The sequence below is a fragment of the Barbus barbus genome (assembly GCF_936440315.1).
Source record: "Barbus barbus genome assembly, chromosome: 10".
NCBI classification, from domain to species: domain Eukaryota; kingdom Metazoa; phylum Chordata; class Actinopteri; order Cypriniformes; family Cyprinidae; genus Barbus; species Barbus barbus.
The window spans coordinates 3,796,546-3,819,234 of record NC_136738.1 but is presented as its reverse complement, the minus strand read 5'-3'; the positions used below and the strand labels follow the sequence as shown (position 1 = coordinate 3,819,234).

Genomic DNA, 22,689 nt, shown 5'->3' with positions numbered 1-22,689 from the left:
CATGGGTCACAGAGACTTTAGCCGTGCTGCTCCTCTCATTTGGAATTCTCTCCCAGCTAACATCCGCAATTTAGACTCGTTATCTCAATTCAAAGCTAAACTCACTTATTCAGAATAGCTTATCCTACATGATTACTGTCTACACTCAAATCCATTTTTTTTTTTTCCATTTAATTTTTTGTCATTTTGCAACTGCTGCTTCTCTTTTATGGTTCATTGATATTGCTATTTAATATTTATTTGTTGTTTTGCTTATTGCTCCTGATGAGTGATTTGAAAGGTGCCTTAAATAAAATGTATTATTATTATTATTATTACACTTCCACCATTCTGACGGTATTGTGTTTGCACCACAAACTCACACAGTCACATTATGAGTGCACTTCATTTCCATTAACTCCCGTCTCATTTGTTATGTTTGGGTAGTTAATACATTCTTGGAAGTTCACTTTGTAGATATTTCACATTTAATTTCCGTCCTCTTCTGGTTACTCGTATGTATCCCTCACAATTATTATGCAGGTTGGTATAAACACAGATGTGTCAACTTTGACCTCCGTGTCTTGTGATGTGCCTTTCCTCCAATTGATTTAATTAGTCCACTTCAATCCCCTCTGCTGTCTCCCCATCCCCTTACATCACCTGACTTCATCGAGTGTTTTCCTTTAAGAGCTTCCTTCATCTGTTGGGCCTTATGGCTCTGGCGTTGTCTGTATTTCAGCTCTGTCGCTGATGTCACCTCAGTCATCAGGAGACTGTTTGCTCAGCCTGAATTGCAGCTTTCTGGCATTGTTGAGACCCATCATTGCTCTGAAAATGCTTTCTCAGTCCCCATTGGAACTAATGGAAAGCATTTATTTTAGGCTTCTTTCCCTGAAGATAGCTTTGCTGCATGCTCTTACACTGCAAACTATTCCTTACAGTTTTGCTCCAGGCCATTTTGAAGGTGTCACTTGTAATGAGCTTCACCACACACATTAATGAGATTTTAGAGTCTTTAACACAAATGGGGTCTGTTCTTTTATATTTTTTTATATCCTTTTTGTTGTTGTTTTAGTATTTAAAAGGGGTGCATAAACTGAGATCTGAGAACAGGAAAAGACTTGAACTTGGTTGTGTGGTTGTGCATGTGCACACCCACTGATTATTTAATTTTTAAGGTTCATGCATTTTTATTGTCATCAGAGATTGTTCATGTCATCAGAGAACCAAGGTTACTCAAGTTACCTAACATTCTTTGCACCTGCACATACTTGCTTTAAGCATTCTGTCCTACCGATGGTAAAATCACAGTAACACACAGCCTTATCATCGCAGCTGAAATGTGCCATGCTCACACACACGGTGTTTATGTAATCACATAATAGGCTTGCAATCAGGCGAGTGCTTTTCCTTGCTAAAAAGGCCACGTAAGTAGGTTGTCCTTGTTTTGTCCTCGTTGTGTAGTCTGACATTTTAGCTGGCCATCCTTCATTTATAATGCTATTCATATTTCATGTTTTTATTCATGTCCGCAGAGTTAATTATAGAACTACTGGACCTAAAAATCCAACTCTTCCTGTTAAACTCCCAGGTTCTCTCTGACACTGTCCCAAAACCAGTATTTGATGCAGGCGCAAGTACAGGTTTTACCATGACATGGCTCGTCTTTATAGATTTATATAGCTCATATCATTTGAAATATTTTCTAGTTATGAGCAGTATTATTTTCTTGCCTCGTGTTAGAGCTGTTAATTCAGTTCACAGATAAATTATTTATAATAAACTTCAACATTCATTAAAAATGGTCATTTTGATGGACATATCAGCTACATGGACATTCTTGCAGTTTTTGCACTGCTCAAGAGAACAGTGGTATAGATACAAATACATAGATATAAAGAGATACAATATTTTGACCTGTCCCATTTTATTATGCAGAGATCATAAGTAAGCCATTCATATTTTAAATTCCCTGAAGACTGTCTCTGGCTCTGTGATGCAGAAGTGCTGTATATAGGGGTCTTTTGGAAGCATGTTTGCAACATCTTTATATTTGTAGTTCCATTGAATTGGGGATGCTGTTTAAACAGTAATAAACAGCTTTAATCATTGAATTTTTCTTTGCTTTGCTTCTTCCTGTGATCTTTCTTTTGATTTTATTAGATTTTTTTAAATTGATGGGACCATGTCTTCCGGCCTTTTCATCCAGTTTTGATTGGAATTGCTAGTTTGGCAAGCTTGGAGCAATGTGGAGAATAGTGATGGGTTACTTTATGATGGTAGAGTGTTTTAGAGTAGTTTTCAACCTTTTCTAACCCAGAGACGCCCCATGAGACTCCCAACCACCCCGGGGACGCCATCAAATGTACATGACAGATTGACACTGGATCATTACTTTCGTTATTAACATAACATACATTAAAGTGATAGTTCAGCATAAATCATATTCTCATGTTGTTCCAAACCTGTATGAATATGGAAAATATTTTGAAATCTAATTAATTTAGATTTATTTTTATTGTCATCTTCTGGATTAAAAGAGTCGTGAGTAATTAGATGTGACTTGGAGTCCTCATGTACGTCAGCAGTCTCTCTATTTATAGGATCTTATAAACAGAACCAAATAAACGTTTGTTTGCGTAAGTTGGTCAGAAGTCAGCGTTCATTACCACGGCAACTGTTTATGTGTCTGGGTTTGAATGCGTTTCTTGTCTATGACAAATATCTGTATAAATGTACATTTATATTTTGTAAATTTCCTTCAGTAAATATATTAAAAATACATTTTTGATTAGTAATATGCATTGCTAAGAACTTCATTTGGACAACTTTAAAGGCAGTTTTCTCAGTATTTAGATTTTTTTGCATCCTCAGATTCCAGATTTTCAAATAGTTGTCCTATCCTAACAAACCATACATCAATGGAAAGCTTTTTTTATTCAACTTTCAGATGTTTTAGAAATCTCAATTTCGCAAAAATGGATGCTTATGACTGGTTTTGTGGTCCAGGGTCACAAATGTGCAAACAATATAAACAACTAGTATCTGTGTCTGTTTAATAACCATTTAAATTTCACTTATTTAGCCTGAAGAGAAGTGGGACAGTCATAGAAACATGCAAACATGATTTGAGTCCATACGAGTTTCCCACAGACATTTGGAAAGGCTTTGTGGTTTTAATATGTATATTATAATGCCTTAATATCGTACCTCATATTGACTACATAAATGAAATCATAACTTGATTTTATAAAAAAAAAAGTCATGTAAATGTCATCTGCTTGTGTTGCCAGGTAATTGGTTTGCATGTAAACCAGTAAAAAGGGTTATTTCAATAAGCTGATAGTTATCAGTGTATTAGTGTGAATAAATGTCACTGCTCTATGGAAATGAAACATGCTGCCTTACTCCAAACTAATTAAACTCTATTAGATATAGGCCGGATTTCACAAACGGGGCTTAGCTTAAGCCAGGACTAGGCCTCAGTTAAATTAAGATATTTAAGCAACTTATACAGAAATGCCTCTGAAAGGAAACATTTCAGGTGTGCATCTTGACAGAACAATGACACTGACATATTTTAAGATATGTCAGAGCAAGATATTTTCAGCTGAGACAGCTCAAACATGCATTGTAGTCTAGGACTAGCTTAAGTCTTGTCTGTGAAACAGGGGGTTAAAGTCTGTTTTTGTGTGTGTTTTTTTGATAATGCATGTTTTAACAATTTTTTTTTTTTTAAATTCATAGAAAAACCGATAATGTCCCGACAGAAAAATACCAGTACATTTTCCTTTAGGTTTAAGGACATTTCCTTCAACCCTAGAAACATAACGCAATACAATGAGCAATACAATGTGGATAAAACACCTGTGAAAAATCGATACGGAAAATTCCTTAATATTAACATTAGGGGTGTGAATCGGCACTGGTTTCACGATTCAATTCGATATCACGATTATATCAAATTTATTTTGAGCATTTTTATAAAATTATATAAGCAGGCTAGTTTTTAAAATAATTATGTGAATTAATAATAAATAAAGTAAATATAGCTTTAAAACACAAGCAAAGGGGGAAAAAGACAATTGCAATTGATAAACAAAAAGCACTTTTAGTGTCTAAGAGTGCTTTAAGTATCCAAAAGATTTATGGCTTTTTCTTGTTTCCTCTGCATTATTGCCATTTGATTATTACCGATGAGATCATAGACAGTGGCTGCATTCACACTAATGCACAGATCTGTTTCAACATATCAGATGTTTTGTCCTGTTCTGAGAAACATGACGGTTTACACATTAATTCCGAATCATAAAAGTATTTTGAGATGCAAGTGCATTTAACGGCAGCAGCGAGCTTCTTGACAAACAAACACAAAGCGCACGTGAAAGTATGTCAGTATGTGAGTTTCGTGCATCTAATATGTACCGCATTCCAAACGGCATAAGTGAAAGCATATCTAAAGTAAAAGACCGAGTGGAAGCACAGTCAAGCAATATGCATGTGTCTCACAGAGCATATTCTGTGCAATGTATGCGAATGATGTCAGTAGGCTATAATCGATTATGGTCTATTAAGGTTTATGGTCAGAAATAGTAGTCCAAGGACCTTAAGCTGAGGGTGTTGATGGGTAATGGTTAATTATTACCAATACAGTTTGCTGTCTTGTCAGCCCAAAGTAAATTGTGAGATGAAATTCTAATAAGAGAGTTTCTACCATTTGGACAGGTGGGCCGAGGAAACTTGATTAATGTCACATTTGCTTGAAATGAGATGCTGTCTGTCACTGTGTTAATCACAAATGCCATCCATACTTAATGTGAGTGTGTTTATAGATCACCCACTAATATTTGTGACGCTCAAGTGCTCCTGTCAATACACCAAAAGGGCAAACAGACCAAATACAAACACTTTCTGAAATGCACATTTTTCAGTCCAGTTGTTATGCTGCTACTTTATTTTTTAAATTAGGAACGAATGGAAGCAATTTAACTTGTGGCTTTAGACTACTAGATGAAAATTTGAAGATATCGATATCAGGATCTCACGTATGAATGCAGTATTGTCAAGACAAAAAAAAAAAAAAATCAGTGAAACTAGCTGCAGATAATCCTGACACCCATAAACCTATTACTGCATGTTCACTGAATAATTAACACTTGCAGCAGAACTCGTGGTGTTAATGAGGTTTGCGTGTGTCTGTCTCTCACAGGAAGGAGTGGAGGTGAGAGTGGCTCGGATCTTCAACACCTTCGGGTCTCGCATGCACATGAATGATGGCCGAGTGGTCAGTAATTTCATTCTGCAGGCTTTACAGGGAGAGCCGCTGACGGTAAGACCCATTCACCTCATTAAAATAATGAACCATATTCAGCGTTAATTATACCTCCTAACTCTTAAATCCTGCTTTGACTCAATTTACTTAAATTTGTCAACTCCTATAAAACACACTTTAATTTACCTTTTAAATGCCTTTTTTATTTTATCTCCAAACAGTGTCTAAGTAGGCATCCATACAATAATTTTTTTGTTCGTCATTATTATGTTAAACAGATGGTTGTGGAAATGAAAATGAATGATTTTGCAATAAAATATATATATTTTTTCTATGGCTAATTTTAAATGCACTCTAATATTTTGACATTTGCATAATGTCATGGTTTTTGTATTTAACCATAACCAACCTTGGTTTTTCTAACCAACCATAAAATGCTTTGAAAAATAGCAAAGTTTTAATTTAAACCAGTTTTAATGTGATCTTCATATACCAAAAAGAGAAAACGTTTATTTTAATACAAAAATCGGCCTGTGGAACATAAATGTGTCTTGGTGTAGAATCACCCTTAAATGTGAACGCTTCCTTATTGTAAACGCTTCAGCTCACTTGAGGTTTTTAAATACTGTTCCTCAGTCGCCTTGTAGCAGCTTCTTCTCTTGCTGCGTGTGCTCTGGTGTGTAATTATGATTCTGTTTGTTTTGCCTTTTTCAGGTTTATGGTTCAGGTTCTCAGACAAGAGCTTTCCAGTATGTGAGGTAAGAAAAAAAAAATTTAAATAAATGTATGGGTGGGTTTTCATTTGTTTTGTATCTATCTACAGCAAAAAGAGGACACGGATGCAAAAGTAAATAGGATGAAAAATACTATGAAATATAAAAACATAATACTATGATTAGCTGATTTTCCCATCATTTTGATGTTGTTCAAATGAACGTTGAATGTTCAAAGTGTCCACAAGTGGACTGAAAGAGAAAATGATCTGTGAAAGATGTGTTTAAAGTCAGCATTCAAACAAATAAAATATTTAATTGGCCTGTTCTGTATAAATAGGCAATGTTACAAATTTGAGGGAAAAAACTACAGCCATGAACATAGATTTATGTAACACATCCATCTGTCCCTTTTTCCCCATTTCCATCTGTTTTCATGTCATCTAGTTTTCTGTATTATTCCTTTTTAATGTTTTTGTGCATCTGAATGATAAGAACAGAGGGAAAAAGCCCATCTGGTCTCTATAATGTCAAAAGAATAGCACAAATGAAACACGTGAACAAACAAAAGTATTAACATGAGTCTGACAGCACCAGCGCAGTCCCATGTTTTGTCTTAATGAAATGAACCTTTGGGAAAAACAGATCTTCCTGACAGATTGCTCCATGGCATTTTCAAGGACGGAGGTCAGCTTTTGATGGGATTACTGGTGCTTTCTGGTAATTGCGTTGAAAGTATTTCAAAGGCTGAACTCTGTTTTTTGATTTAAAAGGCTGCAGAGTTTGTGTACAGACTGATAATGTAGTGATGCTTTGGTGGAAGCAAATTTATCAGTTATTAATGGGCTTTGGACTCATCCCCATGTGATACTGTGGCATTCTTGGGAAGTGAGAAATGTGCGTGTGTGTGTGTGTGCAATATAATAACTCACTGTTCTTCTGAGACCCCAGTAACTGTTGCTGTAGACCGGGGGTCTCATTCATAAAACTCCACATAGATTTCATCCTAAAAGTGTACGTGAGATTTGCATTTGCACCAGATTAATGATATTATAAATGTTCATAGTATAAATGGCTCTTTATTTGTGAAAATGTATACCTGCCTTTTTAATTTGAAGGAAAGCGGCCACTTGCAAGCAGATTTGGGGGTACCTTTCATTGCATCTGAGCTTAGTTAAGGCAAACCTGTCATAAGACTGATTGCAGTCTCAGGAAAAGAAAAGTGATTTCCCAGTCTGTTGGTGTAGTTTGGTAAAATATATCATTTTGGCAGGGAGGTCTGGCAGAGACCTTCTTGATCTGACCATCACAAGTATTTCATCAATTGACCGTTCGCAAGGAGCTTGATTGACAGCGGATATTATGTGCAGTCGTCAGTTGTTGCCAACTTATGTATCTTTTCTCTGATGTTTCTGTTATCTAAAGCTTGGAATACACTACATGATTTTTGCTCCGATTTTACAATCTGAACATGTTGACGCTAGTTGAGGAAAGTCAGAGCCAGTCAGATTCCACAGAAAATCCCACAGACTCCGATTTTTTTAGCTTCTGAATAAGGTTGTTACAATATTACATTTCCAGTAGTTGATACCACTACCAGTGAAACTACACAATTCTTATGTCTAGTTTCAATATCAAACGTGAAATATTATGGTCTGGAAGAAAAGATATCAGTCAAACATCACACTAAAGAAAAGATGAGATGATCAGAGGTAACGTGAACTCCTATATAAACATGGAACTTGTTTGAAAATGTGGATTTTCAAAGGCTTTGATAGCCCTCCCAGGGTCACAGCCTATACACCGCTCAAGGAGATGTCTCCGCAGCTCTGGTCTGATTCATCCTAAAGATAAATACAGAAGTGTTATCTCAAATAAGAAGAGAAGATGGACCTGTATGACTGAGCTCATCGTGTTATTAAAGGGAAAGAGAGCAATTCACATCTAGCAATTCCAGCTGTATTGACAAATCAAAGGCAACTCTTGTGGCTCGTGTTTGGCTCACGTCTAAAAGGAATATTTGACCCCAAAAATGAAAACTATGCCCTGAATTATTCCCCCTTATGTTATTCTAAACCTTTTGTTTGTTTGTTTTCTTTAACCATGGAACACAAGAAGTTTTGTCAGAAAATGATAATTCTTTGGTGAACCATGAACTATGACTTCAAGTAAATTCTCTCTTTTTTTAAATGATATTTTTAGTCATTTTGCTTTTATTCGTTAGTACGGACAAAGAGAGATAGGAAGTGGTGGGATTCTAAATCCAAAAACCCTGCCATTGGTGGTGTTACAATTAGTTGTCAAGGATGATATTTCAGCCAATATGTGGCACTTTTTTTATTTTTCTAATTTTAATGTTATAAAATTATTTTTCTTTTCCTTGAGAAAATTTGCCATGTACTGTACCTGTGTGTGTATATATATCCAAAATAATCAATAGCTAATCGAATCAAATTAAATTAAATCGAATCAAATCACAAGCTTGAGAAGCATGAGATGATTTATTTTTACAGTGCCGGGACTTTTATTTTGACTGCACTGAGAATACCAGCGGCTAAGTGCAGATGCACAAAGAGCTCTTATTCTCTGAACAGTTGTCTTTGGAGAAAAAAACTAAATGAAAAAGTCTTATAGTATTTTCTATTATTAACAATACAAAGGCAAATGCTATAATACTTTCCCATATACTGTCGGCATTTAGCAAATAGACACCTATATCATTTCAGCAAGTCTTGCATATAATTTTACTAACCTGACAAACTTGACGAATCCAGTTGTTAGATCTTCTGAAGTGTGAAATTGTAGTCTGCATAAAAATGCTTATACACCAACCATGCATTTCTTCAAATTGGATGTGAATGGGAAAATCCTGAATTTCAAACTATGCTGCTCAAGCCCTTCTATTAATGTAAATCTAGAAATGTTGCCTCTGATCACTGAGAATAACAATATCTCCTCAGAAAACCTCTCCTCAATAAGCCACACATTGTGAGGTCTAATTCACAAATGTGTGGGCAGTGCTGAACACTTAGGGAGGTGTTGAAAAAACACTAACCATAAGCATAAGTAAGAGTGATATTTGAATTAGCATGACAATATTTCTGTCAGCCCTCTTTATAAGTTGATTCAGAGCATTTTCTGACAGCCCCCTCCATGCTTGATGCTAGTGTAAAGCACACAGCTTGAGAAAAGACCTGGTAAGAGAATGTGACCCTAGACAATTTTACCTGAACATAATGCTATTCACATTGCATTGTTCTATATAATAATGGATTCGTGACTGCCTTGCACAATATAAAGCTCTATGTGGCAGCTTATTCAGAAGTTTGTTTTATTAGCACATGGAAGTGACCAGTTTTTATATTTATTTATATATATATATAATTATTTCCCCTTGCAATGATAATTGCGTTCACTCAGCTGAGCGAGTGAACGCAAACTTGACAATAATTCTCGATATTTTTTCCTTCTTTTGGAAAGTCATAAACACTTCTTTTTTTTTTTTTTTTTGCCATTAGGGCAAATGGGAACGCAAAAATTATATTTGTTGCAGTTTCAGATCGCCACAATAGTCTTACCCAACTTTGACTTTCTGCTTCTGAGAATCGTGGAAAGGTGAAAAGGGTCTATAGAAGCCAATTGATCGAATAAAGGCTTTATCATTTCTCATGTGTATTGGACAGTTATTATAGAAGTTGGTGGAGGCAGACAGCTGAACTTAAGGGAGATTGCACTTTTTTTTTTTTTTTTTTTTAAGCTTCCTCTCGCTGTAGACTGTTGGGACTCTCAAGAATTTAATAAAATATAAGCATCCACAGGTTTGTACTTTCCAGTTCCTCGACTGACCTTGTGAGTCTTAACCATTCATTATTCACAGTCTGCATTACGTCCAATTAAGCCTCAACATATCAAATTAAAAGATCTCAAGCATCGTAATTTATGCTTGACCTGCACTAGCAGGGTTGGTTTGGTTATTTTGTCCTTGTGGAGGTGTAGATGACAGCACTTGAGACTGTTATTAATGGTCTTAGCATCATTATGCCGTCACCTCTGAGACTGAATGGACTAAGATGTGTGCTGAAAATCTGTTACTGAATGAATGTCTGAATGTTTGAACGTTGCACTGGTGTGTTAGCGAGATCTCTGCTGCCCCACTGTGTTCATGCCCACACACACACACACACACACACACATACACACTGAAGGAATTCACATATGCCTGTCTATTAAATTAATATGTGTAAATAGGTTTATCATTTTATTTCTGTTTAGTTCATTTGCTCGCCCCTTCAGATGATCGCATCTGCATCGTTCTTTCACTGTGCTTTGTCAAGATGCCACATACTCTGGTTTAGTTGTTTTTCTTTCTTTTTTTTGTCCCCAGTGATCTGGTGAACGGCCTGGTGTCCCTGATGAACAGTAACATCAGTAGTCCAGTTAACCTGGTGAGTTTAGCATTTTGCCTTCAGTTGCTATTCACACATTGAGTTTTTATAATATACTGTATATATTTTTTAAATACTCCGTAATAAAACTCTGTTAATAAATGGTAAATAGAAATAATTCAGTAATTTGCAGTTTAGGCCTGGCTTTCAGTTGTACTGTAATGTTGAATGGCTATTAGTGCTGTCAAAAGATTAATCGCATTCAAAATAAAAGTTTTTGTTTACATAATATATGTATGTGTACTGTTTATTTATTATGTTTATAGATAAATGCATGCATAGTGTATATATTTTGTACATATTTACATGTGTATATACACTTATTTATATTATTATATATTTAATATATAAACACAAAATGTTTCTTAAATATATACATGCATGTGTTTGTATTTATACACTGCCCTCCAAAAGTTTGGAAACACCCCTGATAAAGTTTGGTTTTGGACGATATCAGCATAAATCCTTATCATATTTTGATGCAAATACATTAAAGTAACTTGACATTATCACTGAAGACCAGCGATAAAACATAATAATGGCAATATATACATGTCAAAGTCAGACATGCCGCTTTGCCAACTGTGATGCCTGGTTACTGGTTTAAACTTGGTCCAGGTTTGTAAAATATTTTTGGGTCAGCAGACCTTAATAGTGTAGCTTCAACAATTGATTGCCAATTCAAAGTCAATGTTTGAATAAACTGACAGCTCCTCTCCTCTCCTCTCCTCTCCTCTCCCCCCTCCCCTCTCCTCTCTCCTCTCCTCTCTCCTCTCCTCTCCTCTTCTAGGGTAATCCAGAGGAACACACCATACTAGAGTTTGCGCAGCTTATTAAGAGTCTAGTTGGTAAGTAAAAAATTCTATATAATTTCAGATGAGCTTGTAGAATGTATAATTAAATTAACAGCTCAACCCTGATTTTCTCCTCAGTGAGCCGCAGTCATATTCAGTTCCTTCCAGAAGCACAAGATGATCCACAGAGAAGACGGCCAGACATCCGCAAGGCCAAAATGCTTCTGGGCTGGGAACCTGTGGTGAGTTATGAACTGAGCATCATGAATATTAGGGCCATCGATTCAAAATCCTGAAGCCTAAAATTGATGATTATGTATTTTTTTCCCCATTATTCTTATCAATTTTATGTATTCATATAATTTTTATTTTTTATCTATTTATTTTATTTTTAATTTATTTAACATGCTCTACAATAAGACAATAAACAGATGCCTTTAATTTTATGATGGTTTTAGATATTAATTTATATAAAAATTCTTAGTTCTTTGTAATATTAATAATTATTTATATTAATAATCTAAAATATTAATTCTTCCTAATAATATAGTTCATTAGTATCTGTAGTAGGGATGCTCCTATTGACCGTTTAACCGTTAACCGAAAGCAAGAATTCTAACCAATTAATACCATAATTTAAACGGTTTAAAAGGTTTTTTTGGGTGGGGTGAGTGGATTGTGTTTGTGAAATCAACAGATATACTGCCCTCCAAAAAGTTTGGAAACGCCCTAGGAAAGTGGCGTTTTGGACTATATTGGCATGAATCCTTTTTAATTTGTGATAATTTTGCACTGATAAGGGACAACACAAACTACGAAAACATATTTTATTACATAAACAGTTTAGAAAAAACGTAAATTTTCGATTCATCAAAATCCCCACCATTAGCAGCTATTACAGCTCTGCGTAATCTGGGCATCCGAGCTGTCAGTTTATTCAAACATTAACTTGATATATTACTCCAAGCCTCCTGAAGGATTGCCCAAAGATGATTCACACTGGTTGGACACTTCTTACGGACATCACGGTCCAGTTCCTCCCATAGTAGCTCAATTGGGTTGAGGTCGGGTGATTGGGGAGGCCATTCCACGACAGACATGATGCCAGCTGACTGTTTCCTCTTCAAATAGGATTTTCACAGCTTGGAAGTGTGCTTGGGGTCATTGTCTTGTTGGAAGGTTGGGCTGTTTCCATACTTTTGGAAGGCAGTGTATGTCTGTGATTGGCTATATTGCTCAATGCAGCTGCAAGCACGCCATGAATAGAAACATATGACCAGTGGATAAAAAGTACCAAACCGCAAATTGACGGGATTTTTTTGATTGTGTTTTTGTTGCGGGTCTAAAGGCCATTGCACACGGAGTCCGAAATTTTCGTATGCGTTTTTCCGTTTTTTTTTTTTTTTCATATTCCTCATCCTTTCTTATCAAAATGCATGCTACGGAAAACGCAGAAAATCGAACCTGATCCAAAAAAATGTATGATGGACGAAAGTTTCGGAGGCAGCGTGCAGTGACCTTAACGGTAAGCATGCAGCACTCCAGTCTATCCATAGGCCTACAGCATGTCAACATGTTACTTAAAAAAAACAAAAATACGTAGGCCTACACTGAGATAGGCTTGTAAATATTTTTATGTCTGACGGGAAAACGACTGCCGTTCTTAAAAGCGCATAGAAGGATTGAGTGTGCGTTTTAGTTTTGTCATCTTAATTTGTTAATTATTTATTTGAGATATATTTAGTGTAGGCCTATTTATTTTATTCTGTTTTTCTATTTTCTCAGATGCCCGCGCTGTTTAATAAGATGTGATTTGTGTGTTTGCAGGTGCCACTGGAGGAAGGCTTGAACAAAACCATCCAGTACTTCAGCAGAGAGCTGGAGCATCAGGCCAACAATCAGTATATACCCAAACCCAAGGCTGCACGGATGAAAAAAGGAAGACCCAGACACAACTGATGAATTGTGTTGATCTCAGGGATGCTGGGATACCGAAGGACCCTAGACATCCAACAGCCATTTTATGGAGTGGGTTTTAACAGAACCATCTTTTGGAGAGGAAGAAAGACGAGAAAAAAAAGGAATTTTTCTGATGTTTTTTGCAATTGTTTTGAAAAGCAGCTCAGGCAGAGAGCTGTCTCTAAAGAGTTTGTTTTTGTCAAATGTGCCTCAAAGATATCTGATTTACAGACTTTTCCTTGCACTTTGGTTTGTCAGTCGTCTGTTTGTTATTTAAAGCAAGCTTAGATCTTCATGTGCATTTTTGTTGTGGTGTTTACATTCTGTGCCGTTTTAATTGATGTGATCTATTTTTTATCATTGTTAAAGCTAGCGGTGTGTTATTGCTAAATGGACACCTGCAGAAAATTATGGAAATTAGCAATTGCAGACTATCTTCTTGATCTTCTAGATTATCTTCTAGATCTTCTTGAATGTCTGGTCAGGAGCAGGAAACCTCGTCCAGCTCTGCCAAGAAATTTGAGGACACGGATGAAAGAAAAGCATTGGAAAATTTTCTCTCTGATTTAAACTTTGATTTTGAGCAAAACCTGTTGTTACCTTTGTGAAACTTCATACAGAACTTTGAACCTATAATTGATTTCAGGTGAAAAGAATATTTTAATAAAATATTTACTGTGATTTTGACTGTTTTTAATCTCATTTTCTCTGTGCTTCTGCTTAATGGCTGAAAGTGCGTTCCCATTTATAAATCACTTATAAATGTTTTCTTTTTTTCGTTCGCCGCTGATTTTTTTTCTGTTTTGTCAGGAGTCATTTTTGGCATTTATTTGAACAAAAATAAAGTAAAAACAGTAATATTGTGAAATATTAATACAATAACTCTTTTCTATTTGAATATATTTTAAAATGTAATATATTCCTGTGTTGCAAAGCTGAATTTCAAAGCTCCAGTCTTCAGTGTCACATGATCCTTCAGAAATCATTCTATTATGTGAATTTGCTGCTCAAGAAACATGCATTATCAATTTGTGAATTTTGTAAATCGAAAGTTCAAAAGAACTGGAGTTATTTGGATAAAATACATTTTGTACCATTATAAATGTAACTTCTGATCGATTTAGTGCATGCTGAATACAAGTAATGATTTCTTTCAAAAACAAACACACAAACAACCTAGGTTCTGTGGTCTTTATTTTAGAACTCTTTCCAGCCTTTTGAAAACAACACCAGACAGGCACCCAGAGATGACTTTTTTTTTTTTTTTTTTGGGAAGAACATCATTTTTGTTCTATTCCATATAATGAAAGTGTATGAAGACTGGGGCTGTCAAGCTCAAAATATGATTCAGCAAGATTACTGGCAATGACCTAAATTGAAGTCTTTTCATCACATAAAGGTATCATATGATATATGGCAATGGTTCTCAACTCTATAGACTACCTTTATGATATTTTCTCTGGTAAGTTGTCATCATATTCTTCATTTATGTGTGAACATTTAAAATGGCCTTTTTCTCTTGATTTTTTTTCTGTTATTTCCATTTACAAAAGAAAGCACAAAATGAGTACAAGCTGCAGAAGCAAGCTAACACACTGTGTGGTAAATCAGAGCGGTTATGTCTTTGGCGTTTTAGTAGTAGTCATAGTTGACATTTGCCCCGTGCCTGTATGAGTCGGCACTGCGAGGCCCCATGGGAGAGTTTTCATCATAGTGATGCTGGCGACCCTGGTCACTGGATCGGTAGTAGTCCAGCCAGTAGGCCAGATCCGTTTCAAGTCTCTGAAGGAAATGGGAAGAAAAAGGGTCGATATAAATATAAATCCCAGAAGTCTGAAAGTCATTGGTCAATCAGGACATTCAAAAAAATATAGCAGATTCATACATACAGCTGTGCTCATGTTTTGGGTTTTCAGTTTCTAAAAGAGAATTTACACACAAATGAATATTGCGTGCCTATTATTTATTCATTTATTTTGGAAGAATCCATTTGAGTGAGGTCAGATGTTTCTCATCGGGAGACCACCTGAGCACCTTGTTGGTGTTTATTTTGCAATAACGACTGGTTATTTGCACATTATTAAGTTTGTGTTGTTCATTTAATATTTATGGAATTGGTTACATCCTTCAAAAATATCTGAGTAACAAAACTGTAACCAACCGTCACAGTAAAGCGTTTTGAGGCGTTCTAAATTGTAACGTCATACAAAGCGGTGGAATTCACTCTGGAGCTCTGGCAACCTGTACTACGCTGCCCTACAAAGGCAAAAGACCTTAACTCACTAGAGTGTGAAACTGAGAAAAAAATGACTTTTTTATTTGTCCAGCCAAATTAATTATAGGTAGGAAACTGGAAATTTGACAATTAGATGTTTTAGTAATGAAATGATCTACATTACAAACAATCTTGAGCTCAAACTTTATTTTTACCCCTATTTTGAAGTTACTGTACTCTGTCTTTGCATTGTCTGCAAAAATGAGAAGTCACACCAGAGCAAAAGGGAGTAACGTCCATATTACCAATATTTGGTTTATACAGGCTAACACCTGTATAAAATCTAGTGATCATGGGCTGTCTCATAGGCTATTGCATATAGTAAAAATTGTATTACTCCGGCGGTGAAAGAATGGTGGACTGATGACAGGTCACTCAAGGAGGGTCTAAGGTAAAACACCAGTCCAGTCTGTGCTGAAACACTACTGTCAATCAAACAGTCGTGGGAGGGCTTGGGTCTGTGTGACGTCACACTGACAGGCATCTCAATTTGAGAAAGGGGAAATTATTTAACAAGATTTAAAAAAAAAAAAAGGGTGGATCTTTATCATTATAGAGTGGTTGTGTACACACACTGCCAACACACATTTCAGTTCAAACAACTTGTAAAAGTGCATATCGCATCCGATGACCCCTTTAAAATGTAGAGAAATAAAAGTAAAAGTCAACAAAAAAATATTTATAGGCAGAAATTTCCGAAAAACTGTAGCCTACTTAAGTATAGTAACTAAATATGAAATTATGAGAGATTTTCAGAAACATCTTAATGTGGTTGTCTTAATTTTAGTGTGGCACAGTTTTCAAATTCATGTTAGTGTGAAATAAAAAATGACAAAGGTGTGGTATCAGTAGGTACCTGATGCTTGTAAATCATTTTCAAATGATGCTTATAGTATTTTTTATAGTATTTTTAAGAAATTTCATTTTCAAGAATTGACAACAAGCACTCACTGCTTCATCAAAGCCCATGTACATGAACTGCTGGATCCACTGCTGAACATCAGGGCGGCTACGGTCCCACACGTTCCTTTTGGGCCTTTTAAGGGAGGCCAGGAACTGTTTGGCCCTGGAGGGAGTCACAGCCACGGCTGCAGCCGGCTTTACATCACCGTCCACTAGTGGGAGACAAAGCCAATCGATAGGTCATGCACACCCGTAGTTATTTTAATATCAGTGAGTACAAGTAAAACGTTTTCAGAAGATATCTAAACATAATTTAAACAAGATAAATTTAGCAAAACTCAGACAGAAAACATGTTTTCAGAAAACATTGAGAAGCGTTCCATATGTTCTTGCATTTGTGAATATTTTGATAACAAAATAAAAAAATCACCTTTTTTCATCAACAGTTTTTCCAGAGTGTTCTCACTTGCAACATCTAGAAAATATAAAAAACTCAGTTATAAAGATTTATATTTTTTTTACAAAAAAACTGTAAAAATACTACAGTAAAAACCTGTTTACTGCAAATTGCTGTCAAATTTATGGTCTGTACAAGTAAAAATTACCATATAATTTAAAATGGCAAACAATAAAATGACATTCTCAAAATTCCCTGCGTGGCACATCACATATGATTATATTTCATGTACATATTTTTTAAAAGTTCATTTTTGAAGTTAATTTGGTTAATGTTTATTGCATTGTTTTAGTGTCAGTCATGTGTCATGCCGGCCACAGATGAGTTCTGATTCAACATTTCTATTGTTTTCGATTGTACCACCTTCATTATGTTTGTTTGTTGCTCCTACATATTCAGCCAAATCCACAGAGAATACAAAAGCATATTTGTCACGATGATTAATGTAAGACACAAGCAGCATCACAAAAGAATGTCCTTGAAGTAAATAGCATTCAGCTACGTTTGGTATTTTCAAGCCTTCATTCGAGAACCAAACAGTTTTTCATGCACTGGAAAGTTTGACTCAATCAGAAGCTATCAGACGGGGGGGAAGGGAGTGAGATCAAGAAGCTAAAACAAGCCTATGCAAAGATGAAAAACAAATAGTCTTAACTTGCAAGTAGGCATCCAAATCACTGTTGATGTTTTAGTGAGACATGCAACTGCAGAGATTTCATAACTGTTCATGTTTCATAAGCTTTGCATCACTCCTGCTTTTACTGTTCCTTTCACACATTTAATGTTTTTTGATGAAAGAACATAATTCTTTGTCTTTAAAGTGCACATCTACAGACCAAACAATCCAATTAATTTCTGCCCACAGTACATTTGCTGACCTTTCCCACTTTTTCTATCAGGTGAAATCGCCCACATTCATACTTAAAACATAACTAGACTGCAAGAAACTTTTAGCAGACATTTTTGAATGAAAGACAAAGTGAGCTGCAAAGTGCAAGAAAGAATGAGGAAAGAAAAAGTTACCCGAGAGTGCCAGTACAGTCAATAGGGTCACAAATGTGAGCAAGCGCAAGTAAAACTTTTCAGAAACCATGATTTCTTGTCTTCTTCTCTGTCGATTTGCACAATGGCGTTGATCTGCTAGCAAACTCTTAGAGAGGGGAAAGGAGGAGAGAGCCCGAGGGAAGCCCACGCAAACATTCTCGATGGAAACTGCAGCTGGCAAATTACTGTAAATCACGTCGACTAACAGAAAGGCCTTGTCTCCTTGTATATTTAAGTACTTACACATGTGTATTTTTCCACATTAAATGCATTGCAGCTTTTCACAGTGAAACATGATACTAGTTTGTCTTCTTTAAACTGTTGCCAAGTCCTTTGTGTCTGATTTACTGTACTTTGAAACAGTTTCCCTTGAAAATTGCTAGAAAATTTGTCAAATAATTACAAAAAAGTGTTTATGTAAAGCTCTTTGAGATTAAATTGCGTATTTGGACTTATTTACCCACTTCTTTGCAGATTGTAACTTTAATCATACATTTAAAAAAAAAAAAAAAAAAAAAAACGTTTATAACATTGTGTTTATGTAAAATTGAGTTTTTTGGACTTATTTATACACTCCTTTCCAGATTGTAACTTAAATCATGCATTTGGAATAAATACCTCTTTTAGCAGAGCTGCGTAATCTTTATTTACAACTTCATAAAATCATTTTTTTACAGTGTGTACAAAATTAATCAAAATATTAGTCATGTACAGATTCAAAATAATAAAAAAAGGTTATTTTTGCATTAGCTAATGCAGACTGTTATGTGTGTAATTCAGATGAATATGTTGGAGTTGTTTGGACTGAACGCCTTCTGAAGTTGTTGGAGCTCTTTGTTTCAGACGGTGGAGGTGAAGCTTACCCCATACGGCCTGGAAACAGGCGATGGCAATTTGTGGTCATAGACTAAGTTTACAGGCCCAAGGGGTGAGGTTGGTAGAAGTGCGAGCACACACTAATTTGCTGCTAGACCAATTTGTTGGTTGTTAGCTGTGTCTGAGGTATTCCAGGAGACCTAACGGGGGCTCGTTAGAGCCTTTTTCTGACTACAGGATTATATCAGCTTGCATGAGCAGGAGTAACAGCAGAGGGAAGCCATAATTCATATTCCAGTCCACTTTATTAATTTATGACACTCCCCATCATGTGTTGCTTGATTTTAGAAGCTGAGCACAATACCTTCACTTCTTTGTACAGATATCTTATTCTAATGAGATGAATTGTGATCAAACTGAATCAAATAGCAGTAGTATTTGGTTCTGAGACCTCAGTACCAGTGGATTTGTCCTCTCCGAAGTTTGGATTGATGTGTTGTTGTACTTTATATGATGCCCGCAGGACCACAGACCACCGGTAGTGAAAGACACCAGCAAGTTCCACCAAATCAGACTACTACACACTGAGCTTCGTCTGTTGTTTTGTTGAGGATAAAGGATGGCTCTGCTTTACTGATGTTTACCTTCCAGCAATCCACTTTCAGCTGATCAAAAGAAAGACAAGCTAGAGTTTGTGACTGCGCAAACACTTACATTGTTATTCCTGATGATTTTGATGCAGCGAAGAGTTTTTGTTTGGCATCATGGAGTGGTTGAGTGAGGGTTGTGTCTCTTGCTCTGTCTGAGTGCTTACATAAGTGATTGTGAATATGCATGGATTTATGAGTATTGTGTATCTAATGAATCACTGTTAGTCATTTCCTCCCAACGCTTTTTAAATTAAAGAAAAAATGGTTGAAATTTGGATTGTGATAATAATTTGGAGTGTTATAATACTGCCTGTTTTATTTATAATTTCCTTCTTCTCAAAGCTATTGTCTTCCCTCCATTTTTTTTTTTTGAGGCCATCCATTCGGTGCAGTTGTATTCGTACTTTGAAATGATGATGTTTCATATGAATTACTGCCATAGTTAGTATAGTTTTACAGGATTGTTACATTTGAAAATTAATGTTAGAAATGTAATATCAAGCAACTGCAGTGTACTTTTTTTGAGAAGAGATGAGCAGAGCTGTTGCTTTAATGACGCAAGCTACTTATTCAAATTGGAAAGACCCGAACTCTGCATAAGTGAATGTTTGGTTGGTTCATAGTCGGTTATTCTCAGAACGTAAATAGTTTAAATCTTTTTGTCCATGGGAAGTCGTGGCCTAATGGTTAGAGAGTTGGACTCGTAATCCAAAGGTTGCGGGTTCAAGTCTCCGGCCGGCAGGGATTGTAGGTGGGGGGAGTGAATGTCCAGCGCTCTCTCCACCCTCAATACCACGACTGAGGTGCCCTTGAGCAAGGCACCGAACCCCCAACTGCTCCCCGGGGCGCCGCAGCATAAATGGCTGCCCACTGCTCCGGGTGTGTGTTCACGGTGTGTGTGTGTTCACTGCTGTGTGTGTGCACTTTGGATGGGTTAAATGCAGAGCACGAATTCCGAGTATGGGTCACCATACTTGGCTGAATGTCACTTCACTTCACTTGACTTTCAGAACAGCATCACTCCAATAAACGGAAACACAAATTTCAGATGGGCTGTTTTTTCAGTCTGGACAGAAAGAGCACCACTCTGCTCAGTAGGAAAAATAATAATTTTTATTTCACAAACCAAATTGCTTGCACTTCACAGCATGGACAACATTAGATATTCATCACACCTATTTCTGGTGTGCAAGGTTGCCTTATTTTGCATAAACAGTTTGTGCAGATTGACAAAAATAAATTCAGTGCTGACGTTCCTGTAAAAACCTTTTCATGATGTTTTCGGTAGTATTTACCAGAGATTTGCTTTGGCTGTTAGGCGTTACATGATTGAATGAAGGAAAATAGTCACTCAAAATATAACCGAAATAATTGGTATAAAGAAAAAGTACTCAACAGAATTTACTTTTATCATGTCAAATTGGTCTCTTCAGTAAAAATAATCAAAGAAAGCAATAATCTATAAAGCCTGCTCAAATGTTAATAGTGTCATAATTTGCTCACCCTCACATCCATCTAAACCTCAGGAATATTTGATTTAAATGATGACATTTTGCAGTTGAAGACTAAATGGTGAGAAAGTGATTAAAAGCTGACTCACTTGAAAGAACTCTGAGCCGGATGTTCAGCACAGATAACACAGCCTGACGAGAAAAAGAAATCAAACCTACAAACATGGAGCTGAATGGTAGGCCATAAACGAACATGAAGAAACATGAAATCAGTCAGCAGAGCACACCATGTAAAACTATGTAATTTAACTCCTCCACAACTAAGCTCTTCCCACAGCATGGGAGTAAATCCCAATTTCAGACTACAGGCTTGTGAGGAGACAATTTGGTATCACAGCAGTAATGGCAAATCATCTAAAGAAGTCTTAGATCCTTTTGCCTTAAGTGCTGTGCGTTTGGCGTTTTAAAGCTATTAGTGCTATCTTCCAGTATTTCATTGAAGCATGGCAAGTGTCAGTTATAACTGAAAACTTGAAAATGGCTATTATTTTAAACAAGCATGTTTAAAGTCATAATAATTTATTGTAATTTGTAGGTACTGAAAAAACAAAATATGTATTATATGAATGAGGCACACCAGGCCTCGTTTTCTTCATTTGCATAAACATCCATTTGGGAGAAGCTTATTGTTTTCTTCAATTGTTAAATTATCACAATACGTTAATAAGGTAATTATGAAACAGCTTGAGCTCCTGAACTCTGGTCTAATAAATCCAAATGTTTTTCGCAAACTGCATTTATTGCTGTACTTACATTTCAAATCATTGATTTACAAAATGTGCTTAAAGTTGTACTAACAACAAACATCTTTGAATCACATGGATCATTTGCGCAGACAGTTAGTGTGCAAGAATAAAAGAGTGAGCGAGAGAAAAATCTGTAGAAATGATTCACAGATGGGGGGGGGGGGGCACAAGATGATGCTCCATAAGGAAAAGACATGTACTGTAATAGATATCAAGGCAGCTAATGGAGGGGAAAACTGCATACAGAGGAAGCCCAGTGCCATGTTATTTTAAGTCTTCAACTTCCAGCTCTGGATGATGGTCGTTTTGCCCTGGGGTGCTTCCGTAACCTAGAAAACTAGCAATGGGAAAGTGAGCCCAATAGTTTCTCGCCAAGTCCAGTAGCGTGTCATATCCGCTCTGAGATCTCAACTCATTCACCCAGCCGTAGAAATCAGAGGACCAGAGGTTCCAGTACGGGAGACTCCTCTTCGCCCTGATCTCCTTGTGAGCTGGAACACCTTACAGACAAAGAAACACTTAAAAGCTGGAATACATTTCACAACTTTTAAAACACTACAGGCAGACTTTGTGAATGGTTACAGAGATAAACTGGGCAACATAACTGAGGATCAAACACTGTTCCAAACACAAGCACAAGATGAAAACGTGCCTTTTTCAATAGGAGACACGATGTGACTAATGAAAACAAAAATAATTTTAAAATCGGCTCAAAATATCAAACATATGTGATCCCTGATGACTACATGGAGCTGTCTGAAGCTAAAATATCAGAGTCTGTGTCTGTACACGGTTTTCTCAGACTTTTGGCAACCAGCATTGACTCAAACTGTAAACTTGGGCAAAAATCTGAGCAAAAGTTGTGTAGTGTTATCAATCTTTAAGATGATGAAACAACTTAATACCCTGAAATAAGGGTATTTCTTCAATGATGGGCACAATTAATTTTTTTACTTTTCAAAAAAATCATAAAAATATGTTTACTTAAAAAAACATGCTGATTAAATAAACTATTTCAATTTTACACAAATAACGTTGTGGCGTCATTTACACCACAACTAATGCTTTTGGTCCAAGTAATTATTTATTTATTTACTTACTTAAAGGGGTGATTGGATGCCC

The 22,689-nt window shown here is 36.2% G+C and overlaps 2 protein-coding genes across 2 annotated transcripts in view; one reads left to right on the top strand and one right to left on the bottom strand.

Annotated features, from left to right (window-relative positions):
* The window catches only part of uxs1 (UDP-glucuronate decarboxylase 1), a 52,374-nt gene extending 38,517 nt beyond the window's left edge, over window positions 1–13,857 (top strand). The window contains exons 10-15 of the mRNA XM_079426620.1: window positions 5,192–5,311; window positions 5,969–6,012; window positions 10,352–10,412; window positions 11,203–11,260; window positions 11,345–11,448; window positions 13,034–13,857. Coding sequence (XP_079282746.1) covers window positions 5,192–5,311; window positions 5,969–6,012; window positions 10,352–10,412; window positions 11,203–11,260; window positions 11,345–11,448; window positions 13,034–13,165 — 519 coding nt within the window. The 3' untranslated portion in view covers window positions 13,166–13,857. The remainder of the gene's footprint in view (window positions 1–5,191; window positions 5,312–5,968; window positions 6,013–10,351; window positions 10,413–11,202; window positions 11,261–11,344; window positions 11,449–13,033) is intronic.
* Window positions 13,858–14,343: 486 nt separating this feature from the next.
* ecrg4a (ECRG4 augurin precursor a) lies at window positions 14,344–17,971 on the bottom strand. Its single transcript, XM_079426464.1, has 4 exons — window positions 17,824–17,971; window positions 16,774–16,818; window positions 16,392–16,555; window positions 14,344–14,947 (listed from the first exon to the last, which is right to left on the bottom strand). Exons 1-4 carry the CDS (start codon window positions 17,891–17,893, stop codon window positions 14,798–14,800), a joined length of 429 nt encoding a protein of 142 aa, XP_079282590.1. The 5' UTR covers window positions 17,894–17,971; the 3' UTR covers window positions 14,344–14,797.
* Window positions 17,972–22,689: the final 4,718 nt, after the last annotated feature.

Bases quoted from the DNA above. Each gene is read 5' to 3' on its own strand.
- ecrg4a (XM_079426464.1), bottom strand. From the start codon at position 17,893: ATGGTTTCTGAAAAGTTTTACTTGCGCTTGCTCACATTTGTGACCCTA. The intron at 16,556-16,773 runs GTGATTTTTTTA...GTCTCCCACTAG, and splicing joins AAAACTGTTGATGAAAAAAG to TGGACGGTGATGTAAAGCCG. The intron at 14,948-16,391 runs GTGAGTGCTTGT...CATTTCCTTCAG, and splicing joins ACATGGGCTTTGATGAAGCA to AGACTTGAAACGGATCTGGC.